This window comes from Miniopterus natalensis, chromosome 7 (assembly GCF_054644295.1).
Source record: "Miniopterus natalensis isolate mMinNat1 chromosome 7, mMinNat1.hap1, whole genome shotgun sequence".
Lineage (NCBI taxonomy): Eukaryota > Metazoa > Chordata > Mammalia > Chiroptera > Miniopteridae > Miniopterus > Miniopterus natalensis.
Window position 1 is genome coordinate 63,251,165 of NC_142087.1, and position 17,599 is coordinate 63,268,763.

Genomic DNA, 17,599 nt, shown 5'->3' on the forward strand with positions numbered 1-17,599 from the left:
AGAGTTTATAAATGCTTAGAATGTCTCCCCCTTTTCCCCCCAGACCCTGAAATCCCTGTGAGTTTGACTATACTAGGTACCTCATTATAAGTTGAATTATATAGTATTTGTCCTTTTGTTTCTGGCTTATATCACTTTACATAATCTCTTCATCAGTACCCTTTTATATCTTTCAAATGCGCCTGGGGAGCTTTTTTAACAATACTGAAGCCTGGGTCTCACCTCTAGGAAGTCTGATGTCACAGGCCTGCGGAGCAGCGGGCACCCGGGTTTCTAAGACCCTGCAGGAGATCCTAACAGTCAGTCAGGCCGAGCGTGCCTCGCAGCAGGCTGCATCAGACTCACATGAGACGTTCCCAGACCCCCTCGTCCCACCTTTGACCTGTTCACTCAGAATTTCCAGGAACATGCCATTTTAACCAAACCTCCGAGGGACTCCTAGGCAGCCAGCCTGGCCCCGAGGAGCCCCTAGGAAGCAGTCTAACAGGTCAGGCTCTGGCTGGTGTCGCTGGGAACTCAGCCTGCAGGCTGTACCCACCACACTGATTGATGTGCGAGGGGGGCTGTCCCCACTGGGAGCTGTGGAAACATCATAGGAAAAATTGCTATTTAGGGAGAGAGAGCAGAGAGGAGAAGTTCATATGTTTTTTAAAGTGACAATGACCATTTACACACTTAAAAGAGTTTCAATTCTAGAATCTAAACTATTGAGGGAAGGAGGTTACAGGAGCAGACGTTTAGTTCCTTGCGATCTCACACGAATGAGTGGGAAGCTGTGGGAACCTCTGACAGATCTAAGCAGCCCTGCTGAGAGCCTCCCCACTACACAATTTCTCCCCAGTCCTGCGCCCCTGTCATTCCAGAGTCAGCTGCTGCTGAGGGCAGACGTGGGGGCTGGTCTTAGTACTTGGCTCTCCCACTAATCCCCTCCCATGCAAGCCTTTCAGCAGCTCCCTGGTTTCTAATCCGAACTCAGCTCCTGGAGGCAAGGTGACCAACCTTTCTAGCTTACCCAGACTGTCTGGAGTTGGCCCTGAAAGTCCTCTGACCCAGGAAACCCCTTAGTCCCAAGCAAACTGGGTGATTGGTCACTCCGCTTGGAGGGCAACAACACCATCAAGAGTGTAAAAACTGCGCAGGGTGAGAGGATAATGAATGCAGAATCAGAGGGGGCCTGTATGAACACCTCCCTTTATTTACGGTCAGCAAAATGAGGCCCAGTGACTCTTCAAGGTCACAGAGCTGTTGCCAGGGGCACTAATGCCCCAGCCTGGCTCCAGTGTCCCAGATACCAAAATGACGTAGATGGTGTTTGCCCAGAGGCAGAGTAATTGACTTTTCAAGCCTCTCCTTGCCCTCCCAGCTCCTGCTCCCAGCTGGCGAGGGCCACCATGACCCAGGACTACAACTGTCCCACCCAGGTTCAGGAGTTCTTGCCCTGCCAATGACCAGCTCTCTCTTTTACCTCCTCCCCCCCCTTCACTTGCCTCCATGCAGGAAACTGCTGAGTTAGCTCAGTACCCATCAGAGGGGCCCTTATTCTTAGATGAAGCAAGTGAGTATCCCAAAAATGTGCTTTCTGGGGGATCCCTGACTCAAAGCATGGCTTTTTAAGAAGATACTAGAGCAGCACTGCCCAAGAGAAAGAGAGTGTGAGCCACAAGTTCAAGCCATATATATCATTTTAAATGTCCTAGAAGCTGACTCCGAAACAGTAAATAGCCCTGGCCAATTGGATCAGTTGGTTGGAGGGTCATCCTGTACGTACACGGAAAAGTTGGGGGTTCACTTCCCAATCATGGCAACCAATCGATGTTTCTCTCTCACACTGACTCTCTCTCTCTCTCTTCTTTCCTCTCTCTCTAAAAAAATCAATAAAAACACATCTTCAGTGAGGATTAAAAAAAAAAAGAAACAGTAAAAATAGGCAGATGAAATTTATTTTGAATATTATCTTTTACTTAACCCAATATATCTAAAATATTGACTTTTCAAAATGAAATTGATATAAAAAATTATTGAAAATATATTTTTATATTCTTTTTCTTGTAGTAGGTATGCAAAATCCAGTTTGTATTTTACACTTTCAGTACATCTTACTTCAGACTAGCCATCTTTAAAGTATTCAGTAGTCACATGTGGCTGGTGGCTAACACATTGGACAGTACATACTAGAGGCCCAGGATCCAGTTCACACATCCCTGAGAAGGGTCCCACTGCACAATCACTGCTCATGTGTAATAATCCAACAGCTCTGTCTCCTTGGAGGGCAGAAGGAACAGGGCTCTTAAGAAACAGGAAATGGAATTATTTATTAATTATAGCAGAAAAAATTCAAGGGCAGGCCACATGGTGCTGTTCACACCACCCAACTCTGAGCAAAAATTTTAAAATTCAGGGCCCTTGCCTGGCTGGCATGGCTCAGTGGCTGAGCAACAGCCTATGGCCCAGGAGACAGTGGTTCAGTTCTTGGTCAGGGCACATGCCTGGGTTGCGGGCTCGATCCCCACCAGGAGGCATGCAGGAGGCAGTTGATCAATGACTCTCTCTCATCATTAATGCTTCTATCTCTCTCTCCCTCTCCTTTCCTTTCTCTGAAATCAATAAAGACATATTTTTTAAAAAAACAAAATAAAAAAATAAAAATTAAGGGCCCTTAGAGACCTGAGGGTTCCACACTAGAGCAAAGGTCCCCACACTAGAAGTTCTCTGCCCAGATCCATGGTCTAGAACAGCAGGCTAAAGGGCTACAAGGGATTTTACACCCAGGGCCGAGGGTCCCTCATGACCAGGGCTTTCAGAGGAGGAAGTAACAAGGGGTGCTTCAGGGCCATACACGAGGGGTGCCTCACACATGCCTCCATCCCCATCTGCTGAGGCTGCCCCTGGCTGACACCATCAATACTCAATCGCACACAGAACACCTCTCTTCCAGGGCACATCTCACAACAGCCGAAGAAGCAGAGACATTAGCTCATGTCAGACTAACCACGTAAGCAGGTCCCTCAGCCAGCACTTTCAAATGGGGGCTCCAGGGAAAAAAATCAGCAGTTCTTAATATAGAACGCCTTCTTGAAGAGACCAGAAGAATTCAGAAGCTCTGGTTGGTCTCTAAGGGCCATGAATTTTTAAGAATGTAATGATGGATCAGTAAAAGGACTTATCCCTGGAGCCCAAAAGATAATTCTCAAATCTTAAGTGCCTCAAGAAAAACAGAAAGATAGATAGAGAGACAGACGATAAAGAGAGAGAAACCCTGGCTAGCTTGGGCTATTTGCTGTAGTGGGGTAGAGGTGCTTGAAAAGCAGCTTCCCCTGCCCTAGCCGGTTTGGCTCAGTGGTTAGAGTGTCAGCCTGTGGACTGAAGAGTCCTGGGTTTGATTCAAGCCAAGGACACGTGCCTCAGTTGCAGGCTCGATCTCCGTGTGCAGAAGGCAACCAGTTGATGTGTCTCTTTCACACTGATGTTTCTCTCTCTCTCTTCCACTCTCTCTTAAAAGCAATGGAAAAATATCCTCAAGAGAGGATTGAAAAAAAACAAAAAGTACTCCCTTGAATTTTCTAGCACTCTTTGAAATACAGGTTCCTTGATAAGTAGTATTTGGAAGAGTTTTTCTCTATGCAGTGACCCAAACATCATACTTTGCATATACACACACATGCGCGCATACACACCACAAATTTTGGAATCAGTGGCACTCAACGGTATTGAAGTGTTGAAGCAGTCAATCAAATAAATGTGCTTAAATTTGGTACGAAATGAGTCTAAGAGCAGAAAGGGGCAGGGCGTAGGTACAGCAACCCTAATTGACCGCACTTGCCTTCCTTGCAGATCCTGGGCCTATGTTAATACAACTCTTGCTGATAAAAGTTCTAGAAAGGCAGGGCAGCAAGAGGTACTGGGACTTCCTCAAGCAGCCTCAAACCTGCTGCAACAGGCAACGGTGCGCAGTGAGTAACCCAGCAGAGACTGAAGGCTAAACTGAACAATAAATGCTCATGAACAGCGTTTACCTCAAGGGCTGTATCCACAAGAACAAGGAAGTATGCCGGATGGGCCCCCACGTGGCTATGTCCAAAATGGGGGGGAGGAATTAAGTGTTGAGGCCAGAAACAATTTCCGCCACCTCACCACATATATCCGGCAGGAAAATCCCATCCAAGCCAAACCCTCCCTATGATAAATCACAGCTCATGTTTGCCCACCATCCTTTTCTGCATGACCACTTATCACATAAATTGTATTTATTCCACCCAGTGGAGCCAGAGGAGAGCCAGAAAGGAGAGCAAGGGGTTTGCCACTTTGTTTATTGTTTGTTTTTAATGGTTGTCTTATGCCCCTCCCCCCCCCATGAAAAACTATTGACTGTTGCTTTCGTTAGTTGAGAGATCACGGTGAACTGCCCTCTTATCTAAAGAATTCTGAAAGTGAAAGAAGCTTGAAGATCAACCCTCCCGCCACGGACTGCCCAAAATTTGTCACAAATGGCTCCAACTATAAAAACACTTAGAAGCATGGGGGGGGGGGGGGGGCGGTCAAGAACCAAACCCTGCACACTGACTAAAACAAGCAGAAAAATTAGTTTACTGCAAGGCTTTCAATCTGCAAGTTGGGAAACTCAAGGCTAAGGGAGCAATGAGTTATAAGTTGCTCCCAGGTAAAGTGATTTTTATGGGATAAATAAGAAAGTTATTGGCTGATTGGCTGCCTAATGGTCTTCTTTTCTATTTGGATCAGGGCAGCTGAGTCAGGGGAACAAGGAAGTCCAGAGATGGTGTGAACAGACTTGGTATTTGGGGACTGGCTGGTGTCCTCTGCTGATTTCTGAAAATAGCTGTAAATTTCTGTAAGGTCAAGTTATGTTTCCTTTATGTGCCTGTGTTGACTATCTCCATTTTGGCCCTGAGGTAAGTGAGTCCATTTTAGTTTGGTTCTAGAAAGGTAGCACTTGGAGGCCCCATACATAAGAAGGTATAATCCAATAGTCTCCCTCAGACACCTCCCCATTCTACACTCTGAGAATTGTCTTCCCTGGAGCCAGTTGGGGAGAGTCTTGCATCAATGTTGGGGAAACCAGAAGTTACAGGCTTTGATTTCTCAGGCAAACTTCATTTATCGACATGTAAGTTTAAGTTGTCTTTAATAAAAAGCCTCCTGAAATCCAAATGGGCCAGTCATTCATTTTCTTGGGAAAGGTAAGAGTAAGGAGATTAATCAATATGCAGTTAGGTCCAGGTATAAACACAGATCCAGGTTGGCGAAAGGTCTTTGAAGATTAAACAGGTTTAATTGTGAATATTCCATTATCTTCATAATAAAATTCTTTCTTTGTTTACTGATAGTTAATGAAAAGCCATACAAATAATACAGGTTAGCCATTTAAACAAGTAAACCATGTTTATACAAGAAATTGTGTTGTTCCCTTAAGTCATAACATTTTTGTTTAGAAAATTGAATTTGCTCGCTAAAGTTGTAAAATGAATTAATTTAACCCAGCACTCTGCACATTGTGTGGATTCCCCGGTTTACTCCTCTCAGGCAGGTATCTAGAGAAGCATCCTGGTGTAAAACAATGTATTATACCTAATTCTGCTATTTTTATATTTTTAAGATTCTTACACCTTGATTATTGCTTTTAAATTGGGGTCTGTGTCAATATTGTATTTCATTCTTCTGACCCTTTCCTTTGTACAAACAGGCTTCCACAATGAGTGGCTACCATGTAAAAAAGAACAGCTTATTTCCTGGGGTAACATTTTACAGTTTACACTGTTTGTCTCATTTGCTCATCAGAATATCTTGTGTGGTGGGTTTCCCTCCCATTTGGCAGATGAAAACAACTGATGCTCTGAGAGGTTATGTGACTTGTTGAAGACAACCAGCAAGTTAAGGGATAATGTTAGGGTGCAAAGCCAGGATTTCAACACCAAATCATGTGTGCTGGAAGGATGTCATGTTTGGGGACAGCTTCACCTCTCCATGGAGGCTACATTTGCTGATGTGGTCAATACAAGATGTTGAAAGCTTTGAATTTCTGACCACATTTTTGTTAGGGCAGAGGCATGTGCCCCCGGCAGCGTGGCTTAGGAAGTCACATTTTAACTCTCTGATCTACATTTCTCAAAAACATTTTCTTCTTGGAGGGAGACACGTGGGCCATTACCTGGTTAACATTCGCACATTGCTGCAGGAATTTCATTAGCTTGAAAGGAACATGATTATAGCAGTCACACTTGAAAACAGAAGGTGGGGCATTAATTATTAACAAGAGATCACCCAAAAGATACAGTACAGAATTATTAGTGGAGCTGTTGGGACTGTCAGGACAGAATGAATAGAGCTCATGAACCATCTTGGGAGCATAAAAGGCACTGCTCCTGCCCTGAGCATTCATGACACCCCTACAGGAGCCCAGTGGGAAAGAACAACCTTATATTCTCATTCAGTTATGATTCTCAGACTTATTTTAATGTATTGAGCCATTCCAAAACCCATGAGGTGGCAGATTCATGCTTGGTCAGGGCACGAGCATTTACTTGCAATCCAATACATTCCACCCATCTTTGTTAAATACCCATGCTGGGTAAGGTTCAAAGCTACACTCTTGGGGTTCTGGTGAGGAGCAGGATACAGGGCTGCTCTTAATACTACAATCATTCATTGGGGAGAACCAAGATAATACTCAAATCCCCATACTACAAGCCAGAATGGATCTCTCTGAAGACCTGGGCAGCTCCAAGAAGAGAAGAAACAATATCTGAAGAGCATATTGGAGGTCAGGAGCAAAATTAACATTTCCTGAGCACCCTCTATGTGCCAAGTACTGTGCCAAGTGCGCAGGGTTATCTAATTGAATTTCTGTAGCACGGCAAATCTATGATTTGGGCTATTATACCCATTTCACAGATCAGCAAACTGAGGCTTGGTGGGCTAACTTACCCAGAGTCACACTGGTAAGTGGCAGAGCCAGATTTATACCTGGGGGCCCCCAGCTATAAAATAAGAAGAAAACCCATTCAAACCTGGCTCGCGCTGCCCCTTCTTTCATCTTCCACATCCTTCTCTCTCCTGGAACACACCTCACTCCCTCATCTGTGTTACATGGCCCTGTCTCTGGAGAGCTAAGACAGAAAACTGAGTTCCTGGTTCTAAAAATGACATCAAGATCCCTCTGTAGCATTTATGACCTTCTTGTGTTTTCCATTTTTAAAATGAACATAGTCAATCCAGCGTATGACCTGAATGCCAAGTTCAGTGGTAATGTCAGAATTTCTACAGAAGCTCCGGAGCAATCTGGTTGGAGAGAAGGTAAGAGGGACTGAGAGTTTTCTCGAAGCCTTTTATAAGAGTGCTGTGACTTCTCATGTAACTAGGCTTGATCACCAACAACGTGGCATAATAGCTAATAGGTAATTAATAAAAATATATAGTGAGTTCACAAATTAAATTAATAAAAACATATACTTAGTGCATAAAAAAGCAAAAGTTAACTGAGTTAAACAGGAGATGGGGAGTTTTTCTTTTTAATTTTTATTTTTTTACATTTCTAACCATCTATCGATTATTCCATAAAAGGCAGTACCGCATGGTGGTTGAATGTCTGGCTCCAAAAGTCAGACCATATGTGTTTGAATTCTGGCTCCATTCTTTATTGGGTCATCTTGGGCAAGTTGCTTAATTCCCTTGTACCTTAGTTTTCTATCTATAAAATTAGGATAAAATATCTATAAAATTAGGACAGTACCTGTCTCATAGGGTTGTTGTATTAAATAATACTTGCACAGCACTTAGCGCTCAATAAATTATAAACATTCCCAATGAGTGTTACCTCCTATTATTCCATACATTACCATCAGCCTGAGGTTTTTCAACATGTGCTTTATAGATTTTTTCTCTTTATTATTTCTTGTTTGGAATGATCTTGGAGGCAATGACTGTTGAATATTATAAGAAGCTGAAGATACCCCTCCAATCCACCTTCTTGGTATCTTGACCAACTTTAAATAGGTCTTAACCAAGAGAAAAGGCATCAGCGGCGAATAGCAAAGTATCAATAGCAGATTAAAAAAATACTTAATCATTATTCTTCTAAGCCTCAGAAATTAAAATAAAATAAAAAATAGAAGATATGACAGTGTTAAACTTAAGGGAAAAGTTGAGAAGTAAGCACTGAATCAACATTAGACTTTGAATGCTTTAAATAAAGCTATGTACCCTCTCATCACGTTTGCATGGGGAGAAACTGACATACGTGAAAACAATTTAGCTTTACTTTGGATATAGTCCTACAATTCTGCAGTATTCTTTTTGCCGTCAATTGCTCTCCCAACATCCCCTTTTCTATTGCAACCACAGGAGGCAAGTAGAAGCATCTGAAGAGTTAGAAGAGGGGGAATCAGCGCTCCTGCACGGTGCTCACGTGGATGCATTTCCCTTCAGCGCTGCGTTTACAGAATTTTATTTGCATAGAAGTACTGCAGGAGCTCTGGATGGTAGTAGCTCTGGAAGAAATTAGCAAAGGTACACTGAGGGAGGGAGTTAACAAACCTCGACTGCAGAGTGAGTAAGCAGTTGTCCAATGTAGAGCATTCTCCAGTTGGGGGCATCATCGCCTGTGTCCAGCAAATGGTCTGGACTGGAACTGCCAATGTATTTTGTGCATAATCTTCCAGGCGTTTTGTCACTTACATTACATCATGGGTCAATTACCACTGAAATTTGAGTCCTTTGTGGGGGCCGACTCCCTGGGGTGCCCGGCCACCCTCTGCATTAGCCTGACCAGGCGTGCAGGGACCTCTGGGGGGATTCTCTCCCTCCCTCGCTCACTCACCAGCTGCCGGCAGAGCTTGGGGTTCCTTTGGTCTTCTTGGTTCTGGAAGCTGCGTTCCTTCCTTTGTCTCAGATAGGGAGAACAGGCTCGAAGCGTGGTTTTGCAAGCCTGAGAAAAATAACATTACCATCTTATTGTCAAAAATATTAGAAAATTCTTTTTTTTTTTTTCTTCAATTACAGCTTACATTCAACATTGTTTTGTATTAGTTTCAGGTGTACAGCAGAGTGATTAGAAAATTGTGTATTTTTACCAGAGGATTCTATAATCCCAACCAAGGAAGAATATTACACCCAAGCTGTGGTCTGGGGAGCCATGGAGAGTGTGAAAGTCACGTCCAGGAAGCCTGAAAACTTGAACCTTAAAGGATTTATGCTTATAAAGCAACTTTGTCTATAATTTGGGGCAAATGAGAAGGACATAGCTTTATAATTTACCACAGCCTTTGTTTCTGTCCCATCAAAAGTGGTATTGGGTTCCTAAATCTAACCTCTCTAACCCTTCTAACCTCTCTAGCCTCCCTCCCACCCTCTCTCTCTCTCAATCTGTCTCAAAGAAGACGAGTGGTTTGGTGGAACCCTTTGCTCCCAGTGGCTTTGAAACACTCACCCAGTCCCACTCCAAAGCAGCCCTGTGGCTGATCCAACCCTGTTAGGACACATTTTCTCCAAGAATAAAACAAAAGCTCCATAGGGAATTGAGAAGCCAGGGGTAGGAAATCTATACTAGGTGCAATGACAAAAGCTAACAGGCATGAATAAATATCTTCAGGGCCTCTCCCCCCGACCCTCCATTAACCTGAACTCACCTAGCATTGACAGGAGCTGGGGTTGGGCAGGTGGGGCAGGAGCCAATGGAAAATAGCACTCCTGCTCAGAGAGAGATTGCACATTGAGGAGGTGCTTTTTCCAGGATTCACATGGATTTCTGCAAAGAGTTTATAAATGAACTGGCAGGAGCTCTGAGTCTGGCACCTCAACTCAACAGGGCTGCATCAGGACTCCCTTTATAAACGGCCTAGAGATTTCTGGGGTTGGTTAGAGAGTCTCGGACTTACCTTGGCAACCTGGGGATTTCTGTCTTGTAAATGGATCAGGAGGGAATCTTGACTCTGCTTAACTTGATTGGTGAAAAATTTCTTCCATTTCCGCCCAGCAAAGGCAGGCAATTGTCCAAACAAGACAAAGGCTGAGTATCTCAGGCTGTCATTCTCCTGTGGGTTCCCGTGAACAAAACAAAACCCAGGTTAATATGAAAAGGCAACTGCATCATAGAAACTCACAGCATGTTATAGGGTAGGCCCTCAGATCCAGTCCACAGCACTTAGCTGGCTGGGGTAGGGGATGCGGTGGAGAGGGGCTGAATCTTCAATGAACCTCTTTGCCAGCAGACAAGAGGACTAGACTTGGGGATCACTAGTGCTTCTCCCAGCTTCCCAGTTTTTTTCTTCAGTACTTACTGTTTTGGAGATAAAAATGCATGTATATGGCTCAAAAGTCAAAATAACTAAGAAGGTTTATTTAGAAAAGTATGTCTCTGTCTTACCCCTTTCCACCTGCCACGAAATTTCCCTCCCCACAAGCTAACAAAGTTTTCTATTTGTGTGTATCCTTCCAGAAAATTAAGAAGAAAAACACACATATTACATAGCCCTTTGCCACATTTTTATATAAATGGAAGCATACCATACTGCTGTTCCGCACCTTGGTTTTTTCATCAAACAATATATCTGGGAGCTCTTTCTAGGTCAATACATAAAAGATTTTTTCTTTTTTGGCTGCATCATAATTCATCCCTGTTCCCTATTTATTACTCCCAGCATTTTTGCCAGGTCATCTCTCTTTATCTTCGGTCTGAGTTTCTCCCATCTGTGGTAAAAATAGCACTTATGTTTATTCCCTGACATCCGTCCAACTCTCCTGCTTTTAGTCTGACCGGCTGGTTTGTTCCTGAGTGCACGTCAGTGGGTTCAGCCCGTTCTTCCCCTCCAAGGTGAGCTGTCTGGTCCAAGTATCTGCCTTCTCAGGCCAGGAGACCGAGGGCCAGGGTAACATCGTCAGGTAACAGAGAACCAGGGAAGTAGCCAAGTCTGCTGATTCTTGATGCAGGGATTTTTATATTAGTGTTTCATGGTTCTGTCCAGCTCCAGGTGAACCAGAGAGAACAGGGCTGGGTTGGGGCTCCTAGGGCGAAAGGAGCACCCAGGACTGGGGGGTGGGGCACAGAGACTTGGCAAGACTGAAAACCACTGATCATTTGGTGAAGCATTTAAAAATACTGATTAGCACATGTGACACATACAGAAATTGCTTGTGTTGCCTTTCCTTCATTGCTCTGTGTGTGTGTGTGTGTGTGTGTGTGTGTGTGTGTGTGTGTGTGTGTGACCACAGCAGGCTAACAGGTTAGTTTAAAAGGAAGGTATCTCAGAGTCCTCACAGTTTCATCAGTGCACTTTTTGCTTAGCCTGTCTTGTCACCTGGCAGTGAAGAGTAAGGCCCTGTAGTCAGAGAGCCTGGTTTCCCCCCATATCCACTTACTCGCTCTGTGAACATTGGACAAGTTTCCTAACCTGTCTGTGCCTTGGTTTCCTCATCTACAAAGTGAAGATAATAATAATGTCCACCCCATGGGGTTATTGTGAAGATGATGTGGTTTAATCCATGTAAATTGCCTACCACCATGCCTGGCACTCAGCAAGGGCTCACTGGATGCTGTTGGTATTGTTACATTTATACAAGAGCACTGAATACATACTGGCATTGTCACCATCATCATGATCACCATCGGTGTACATATATGCACTTCTCTATTACAATGATAACTTGAGGGGTCATGTTGGGACCCCATTCCTCTTTATGTCTTCCCTAACACTCAGCGCAGTAATAGTTTCTTAATAAGATTCATTTGCTATCATCCTATTCATTTATTTTTGCCTTTACTTCCTTTGCCTTTGGGGTCAAATTCATAAAATCTTCTCTAAGATGAAGGCCCACAAGTTTAGTACCTATATTTTCTTCTATGTAATTTATTGTTTCAGATCTTATATTTAGATCTTTGATCCATTTTGAATTAATTTTTGTACAGGGGGAAAAACTGTAGTCTAGTTTCATTCTTTTGCATGTGGCTTTTCAATTTTCCCAGCACCATTTATTGAAGAGGTTTTTCTCCATTTCATGTTTTTGGCTCCTTTGTCAAAAATTACTTGCCCACATACACGTGGTTTTATTTCTGGTCTCCCAATTCTGTTTCATTAGTCTGTGTGTCTGTATTTCTGCCAATACCATTTTGTTTTGATTATCGGTGCTCTACAGTATAATTTGAAGTCAGGTAGTGTGATAGCTCTGGCTTCGTTCTTTTTTCTCAGGATTGCTTTGGCTATTTGGGGTCTTTTGTGGTTCCATATAAATCTGGTGATTTTTGTTCTATTTCTTTTAAAAATGTTACTGGGATTTTGATGGGGATTGCATTACATCTGTCTATTGCTTTGGGAAATATGGACACTTTAACTATGCTAATTCTTCCACTCCATGAACACAGGGCTTCTGCACAGCAAAAAAAGCCACCAACAAAACAAAAAGGCAACCAATCCAATGGGAGAAGATATTTACAAACACCCGCTCCTACAAGGGGTTAATATCCAATATATATAAAGAGCTCATACACTCAACACCAAACAAACAATCTAATTAAAAAATGGGCAGAGGACCTAACAGACACTTCTCCCAAGAAGACATACAAATGGCCAACAGTTATATGAAAAGATGCTCAACTTCACTAGCTATTAGGGAAATACAAATCAAAACTACAATGAGATAACACCTCACACCTGTTAGACTGGCTCTTATCAACAAGACAAGTAATAACAAGCGTTGTGGAGAAAAGGGAACCCTCATTCACTGTGGTGGGAATGGACACTGGTACAGCCACAGAATGGAGGCTCCTCAAAAAATGAAGAATAGAGCTACCATATGACCCAGCAATCCCTCTTCTGGGTATCTACCTGAAAATTTTGAAAACATTTATTCACAAAGATATATGCACCCCTATGTTCACTGCAGCATTATTCATGGTCCAAGACATGGAAACAACCAGTGTTCTTCGATAGGTGACTGGATAAAGAAGATGTTCATACATACAATGGAATACTAGGAAAAGGTGAAATATTGCCATTTGTGATAACATGGGTGGACCTTGAGAATATAATGCTAAGTGAAATAAATCAGTCAGAAAAAGCTAACAACCATATAATTTCACTCATACGTGGGATATAAAACTGAAACTCACAGACACAGAAAACAATGCAGTGGTTACCAGAGGGGAGGGGGGAGGGGTAGTAAAAGGTAAAGGGAGCCAAATACATGGTGAAGATTATTTGACTTTGTATGGTGCGCATACAATGCAATGTACAGTTCATGTATCACAGAAATGTACACTTGAAGCCTATATAATCTTATTAACCAATGTCGCTCTAAGAAATTTAATTTTAAAAATATTTGTTAATAAATAAGTGAATAATAAAGATCTTGTTCCCTGAGCAACACATCACCCAGGCCTCACATTTCTAACCACACTTTGATTTTCATAACCTGTAATTTTTCCAAGTTGTCTTGCTTACATCATCTAGTAGAGTCCTGGTCTGAAGAGTGATGTCTATGAAGAAGGAGCCCAAACCTTTCCCTTGGATCTTGCCCAGGATGATGGTCAGAGTCTTCATACTCTCGTGGATGACTTCAGAACTCATAGGGTCATACAACCCATGCACCAACAGGTCTAGGACAATTTTCTTATACTTTCTCACCTGTCATCAAGGTTTAAAAACCATTAGAAGCACAGGAATTGCTCTCTGTGAGTTGAAAAGCAACTCCACTTCTAATTGTCCAATAACTTAGCACTTGAACTAAGAGATGACAATTTTCTTCAGGATCTGCCACAACTCCCACCAAAACACAAATGCTTCCATTAACCTGACCCAAGAGCCCAAGTAGGCCTTAGAAGGAGAGCAGAGAACGATTTGGAGGGTGGCCCATGAGCAGCCAAGGCTGGGCAGGGTGTGTCAAGAAGGGTGGTGAACTGGATACCGTAGGTTCCTGAGGCATACTGAGAACAAGGTGAAATGGTCACTGACGTTGACAGGTGCTACAGGAGGAGGTGGGTAAAACATTTTTTACTAAACAAGCATAAATTATTAGAAAATAAATTGAATTCGACAAAGAGGTGATGTCCAGCTGTGTGCTAATCCTGCCTGCAACTCTGTTCCCCAAGGCTGATGATTCTGAGGTGTGATGACCCTAAAATGACCCCCAAATGAGTCCTTGTACAATCTCTTCCCTGAGTGTGGGAGGAACTGGGGACTTGCTTCTAGCCTATTGAATATGACAATACTCATGGGGTGTCATTCCCATGGTTACTTACATTATATAAGACTTCTTAGCCGAGATCTTGCTGACCCTGAACAAGTAACCTACCATGTTGTGAGTGGGTGCTTCTAGGAGCTAACGGTGGCCCCCAGCTGACAGCCAGCAAGGAAACAGGGACTTTGGTCCTACAACTAGAAGGAGCTGAATTCTTCCAACAGCCATATATAAGCTAGGAAGAGGACCCTGAGCTTCATAAAGGAATATGATCTGGCCCAAACCTCGACTGCAGGCTTGTGAGGCCCTGGACAGAGGACACCCAGCTAAGTTGTACCTGGACTCCTGATCCAAGGAAACTGCAAGCTAATAAAAGCTAGGTCTGTGGTGATCTGTTACACAACAATACTAACCAGTACATGAGGGAGTATATCCCAGTCCTGGGGACTCCAGGCCACCTTCCCTTCCTACCTTGTCAGGGTTCTCACAGGCCATGGTTCCCAGGCCTCTCATTGCCATGTGACGCTTTTTAGCACTGGGGTCACGGGCTTTTTCCGCCAAGATGAAAAACACGTTCTTCAGAGACTCCCGCTTCTGGAACCTCAGTTTCCAAGAGACCTGAGTGGTGAGTTAAAAATGTATTAATTTTGGAGTGTTCAGAGTTATACCCAACCCTAACCCTAGTTCCTCCCTCTAGAGAAAATCTTGTGTTGCCAGCTCAAATTTACACTTCCTTTCTCCATCTAAAGACATCTGACTTTTTGCTGGAAATACAGGGTGGGGGCAAAAATAGGTTTACAGTTGTTCATATGGGAAATAATACAATAATTAATAAATAATAATACAAGAACAAACTCTGTTTTGCATACTCACAACTGTAAACTTACTTTTGCCCCACCCTCTGTCTTGATATAGTTTGATGTACATAGTGAATTTGTGGACAAGGAGAAAAGGAGAGAAAAATAATGCAGACCCGGTGTTGATGGAGGTTTGGGGAATCATGGATAGAGGTGCTCTAGGCCAGCTGAGGGTTTCATAGAACTGAGAAGAAAGGCGCATTTAGAAGAGTTAGTGGAAGCCAAGAATAGGGAGCCCTTTCCCAGGACAGGGTTCTCTATATTCCTCTCATCTCGAAAAAAGGAGCTCCCTGGACCCTTCCTCCTCCTCCAGTTTTTCTGCTCTACCTTGTAAGTAAACACCTTGAAAGACATGTCTAGACCTGCTTCCTCCCATTCCTTCCCATTCTCTCTTGAACCTTCTGCAATCAGGTTGATGGTCTCCCCCACCCCTGTCCCCAGTGAGGCTAAATCCAAGGGTCAGTTCTCCGTACTCATGTTACTCAACCTCTTAACAGCATTTGATGCAATGGCAAAGAACATCTACAAACATTTCAGGGCACCTGAAGAATGTCCCACCCCAGAATGCATGCATCTGAGCAATTAAGGTTAGGAAAAGAAATGCAGGGGGTGGAACACAAAGTTGGGCAATGCTGTGCGGCCCATGCAGAAACCTGTACTTCAAGGACTAAACTCTAAGTAACTGCGGGGCAAGAAATGGGTTATATCTGCAATGAGCTTATGAGCCCTGATAGCAGGAAGGCCCTGGGGCTCTGCACAACACAGAACATGGCAACATGAACTGGAGTCAGAACCGAGGTGCAGACCCAAGGTGCAGACAAGATCCAAGAATGGGGTGGGCTGGGGAGCTGGAGACTGGGTGACAGCCCTATTTGGTATCTGGGTGATTACTGAGTCTTGTCATTATTTCTGAATATTCATTGCCGTTTAGTCTATATTTTTATTATTAATTTCACAGCAAGCTAAATTTGTTTCAACTCATCTTCCTGTTTTCTATAAACATTCTGTCTGTGTTTAAAGAAGTATCATCAGGCATTTTTCAGAAGAAGGAACCTCAGTGGAGCCAGCTGAGCTAATGCAGACCAGGCAAGCACACAGGTTACACAGCAGCTGCTGGGAAGGGCCATTTGTTCGTAATATTTTGTGTCAGACCTTGGAAAAGAAAGACATCACTGAAGTCCTTTTCTTCTTGGGCTGGGTGGTGGGAACGGAAAGGGGCTGGCCCAGGATTCTTCTCTGTGTTTGGTCCATGGAACTAAAAAAAAAAAAAAAAAAAAATCATCTTATGAGTCACTAACAGTCTTGGAAGTCTCATCATCAACAAGCATTGTAGTACAAAGCTGTGTCAGGGTAGGAATACAAAGAAGCAACAGCCCTGAGGCCTGTCCTTAGGAACCTGTTACCTTGGCGAGGAGATTAAACTGTCACATAAAAAGATAAAGAGCAATTCGAGGCAGCCCAAGAGGAATCACAGTACAGGGTTCAAGATGGTCTGTCCCTGATTCCTGGCCCATCCCACAATTTTCTTGTACAGAATCACCAAAGAAATAAAATATAGATTCTGGGCCCCACCCACAGAGAGTTGAAGGGAAAAGCAGCCTGAAAAATTCTTTAAGGCTCCCCAAGAATGTAAATTGGTTCTGCTTTTTAGAGGAGATTTTTATATCTCTTACAATTTTTAAAATGCACATATCTTTCAGCAAATCCTTCATACATTGATACATCATGTGATCATATGTGATATTCACAAAGGATAGACACCACAGCTTTGCAATGAACAACATAATGTCCTTTAACAGTTGTACTATGAGGAAATTGTACACATATACTTCGACTATACAACTAAAGGGTGGCTACTATGCAGCCATTAAAAAAATACTGTGCAGTCTATGCATGCTAAAATGATCTCCAAAATATACTGTTGAGCAAAAAGTGCAAATCAGTGTGTAAGTGTGCTACGATGTAAGCACAAAATGAGGGAGGGAAACCAATATATGCATGTGTGCTTGCTCATGCACAGAACAGGGAAGACTAGCTAAGAAACTTGAACAAAACTTGCCTCTGGGGTAGAAATCAGAGCAACTGAGATGGGAGGGAGACTTAATTTTTTCACTACTTTAAAAAATATATATATGGATATATATATTTTACCACATGGATATATTATTTACCACATGGATATATTATTTAAAATATATATTATAAATAAATACAGCTCACAAAGTGATTCTGATCTACAGCCTACTTTGAGGCCCATTAACATAAACCTGTGCTTCTCAGACTTGAATGTGCACTCGAATCACCATAGGATCTTGTTAAAATGCAGATTTGGACTCAGTGGGTCTGGGGTGAGGGCACCAGGTTCTGCCTTTTGGATAAGCTTCCAGGGGACACCAATGCTGCTGGCCCCAGGGCCAGGCTTTGAGTGTGAGGGTGTACAGATACTGTATTAGCTAAGAATCAAGAGAGGACTGTGGCTTGAATGGCTGGTAGAGACCTCCACGGCATGTAGGCAAGCTTTCAAGGACAGGCAGAGTGTATTTGACACATTGGGATTTCGA

At 43.1% G+C, this 17,599-nt stretch overlaps 1 protein-coding gene across 2 annotated transcripts; it reads right to left on the reverse strand.

Annotated features, from left to right (window-relative positions):
• Positions 1-8,271: 8,271 nt before the first annotated feature.
• Positions 8,272-16,289, reverse strand: MRO (maestro). Of its 2 annotated transcripts, XM_016225130.2 has the most exons (6): positions 16,191-16,289; positions 14,653-14,799; positions 13,446-13,628; positions 9,888-10,043; positions 8,831-8,938; positions 8,272-8,501 (listed from the first exon to the last, which is right to left on the reverse strand). In XM_016225130.2, exons 1-6 carry the CDS (start codon positions 16,287-16,289, stop codon positions 8,448-8,450), a joined length of 747 nt encoding a protein of 248 aa, XP_016080616.2. In that variant the 3' UTR covers positions 8,272-8,447. The 2 variants fall into 2 exon arrangements, with proteins under 2 accessions (XP_016080616.2, XP_087674744.1); XM_087818618.1 differs by lacking the exon at positions 9,888-10,043.
• Positions 16,290-17,599: the final 1,310 nt, after the last annotated feature.